Here is a 1935-nt window from a genome sequence, read left to right as displayed (position 1 = left end):
GTGATGATGAATCTCTGTAGGTTCATCACTACAAAGCCATTTCACATGGTCAGTTTTCATAATTTCATACATTATAAAAAAAGATTGATTATAGACACTTTAAGAACTCAATCAATGGCAACAGTTTCTATCATATAATTTGCATTTTTCATTTTACACAAATCAGTTAGTCACATTGCGTCTTTACACACATCAAACTGCAGTCAGATCCAACAAAACCAGTATAATAACTTTTTTAGCTATTACTTTGTTGAAGTTTAACACTCAAGCTTCCTTACCTTCATAATCTTGGAATGTCTGATATGGAGCACCATTACCCCTGCCTTACACTCTCGGCCTTTGATGTGATAGATGATCGAGTTGAACCTCAAAGACATTTTTTTCCAGTGGTCTAACTCACTTAATGGCCCTGCAGAATCATCCCATTTCCTCAATAGATCCCTTTCTATCAGGACCTGATGATTATGGATGCAGAGAATGGTAACTATTTTGTTTTACAGAGCAGAAATTCAATCAGGTAATTTACAATAAGATTAATTTACGAAGTAATCATCTTTAACATTTCAAAATATGGATTCATTAACTATGGAAAATGTTTAGTGTCTAACGCTATCTGCAGTTTCCATTTATATTTTGAACCAACTGCATAGACTATAAATATGCTCTTAATGACATAGTGTATAGTGTATAGTTTGAGTCTTAGTTCTCTAAATGTTGACACTGGGAGAAATCATGTTACTGTTTGAAATGTGACTGCCTTTTAGTTTATAATTACAAAGATAAAAGTTACCAACCTGCTCGATTTGCTTATACCATTGCATCAGAATTCAAGACAGAGTTCAAGATTATCAAATTTACTTAATGATCATCATATGGTTACAAAATATCATTAACAGATAATGGAACAAATGACAATTTTAAAGCAATTAAGTATGACTTGCCGAGTAATGTTGAAGACATCTTAGTGTTATGTTGTCAAAACATTAAAACTTGACAGAATAAAAAAAAATATGCAAATGGAAACTTATTAAAAAATGACTAACCATCTAAAGAGGTAAGGAAACGTTTTGTTGTGTACTTGGAAGTTCTTTTTTAAATTTTTCTCCATGTCTAGACTTATCTAAGACACCCCAGTTTTGTGCAGCGTCAAGAGCTGGTGGCAAGAAGTTGTAGGCATTCCTTGTTCCTTTCAGGAGGCCTTCTCTGGCATCGACCATTGAAAAGAAGATCTCCTTCAAAGCATCAAGACAATATTATCCATTACTCACAAAATCAAATGGCAAAGAAGTAAAGACTAGCTTACTGCCAGTTGCATGGTCATCAGCTGTGAGCATCTTCCTGTTTTGGTAAACAGTAAGTAAAGGCATTATTTTTTTTTTGCGGGTTTTTTTACATTTTTTTCAGAAAAATGTAGTTTCACTTCACTCCAAATGTACACTTGTACGAATAGGTTATGAGGATGCGTGGGGATTGGGGAGGGTGGGTGGAAGATATCTGTGTATGTACATTGTGCTGTATATTTGTGGATTTATGTACATGGCAGCACTGTTGAGCTATGTACAATTGTATAGAAAACTTGTGAAAAATAAAGTTAAAAAAGGAGAGGTACATGTGAAATCAGTATATTTTAAAGGCAAGCAACAACCTCCTTTAGCACATAATAATAATTCTGACAGATATGCACTTTAAACAGACATTTTATTTGACTATTTAAATACAATCATTCAACGAAACATGCGCTTATCACACAAAACAAAACTATTACAGAAACATACCACTTAAGACATAAAGGAACGTCTTACCTCATGTATGTTTTCCAAATTCACAGGAAAGACCACTCTAGTCCGTGTGAAAGAACAGCAAATGCCTGTAAGACATTTTTGAAACAGATCGGCTAAAAACAGCCTCAGTACTTTTCCCTCTTTGGTAGTCCCA

At 34.1% G+C, this 1935-nt stretch overlaps 1 protein-coding gene across 1 annotated transcript in view; it reads right to left on the bottom strand.

Moving 5' to 3' along the window:
• Window positions 1–1046: 1046 nt before the first annotated feature.
• Window positions 1047–1935, bottom strand: part of LOC116689732 (dynein heavy chain 8, axonemal-like) — a 3215-nt gene continuing 2326 nt past the window's right edge. Inside the window, exons 5-6 of the mRNA XM_032516339.1 lie at window positions 1803–1935; window positions 1047–1232 (exon numbers count right to left, since the gene is read on the bottom strand). The exon at window positions 1803–1935 is cut by the window's right edge and continues 19 nt beyond it. Of these exons, the coding sequence (XP_032372230.1) occupies window positions 1047–1232; window positions 1803–1935 (319 nt within the window). The remainder of the gene's footprint in view (window positions 1233–1802) is intronic.

Source organism: Etheostoma spectabile, chromosome 5 (genome assembly GCF_008692095.1).
Source record: "Etheostoma spectabile isolate EspeVRDwgs_2016 chromosome 5, UIUC_Espe_1.0, whole genome shotgun sequence".
Classification (NCBI taxonomy): Eukaryota; Metazoa; Chordata; class Actinopteri; order Perciformes; family Percidae; genus Etheostoma; species Etheostoma spectabile.
Note: the sequence above shows the minus strand (reverse complement) of the source record. Positions and strands in the feature narration are given on the sequence as shown.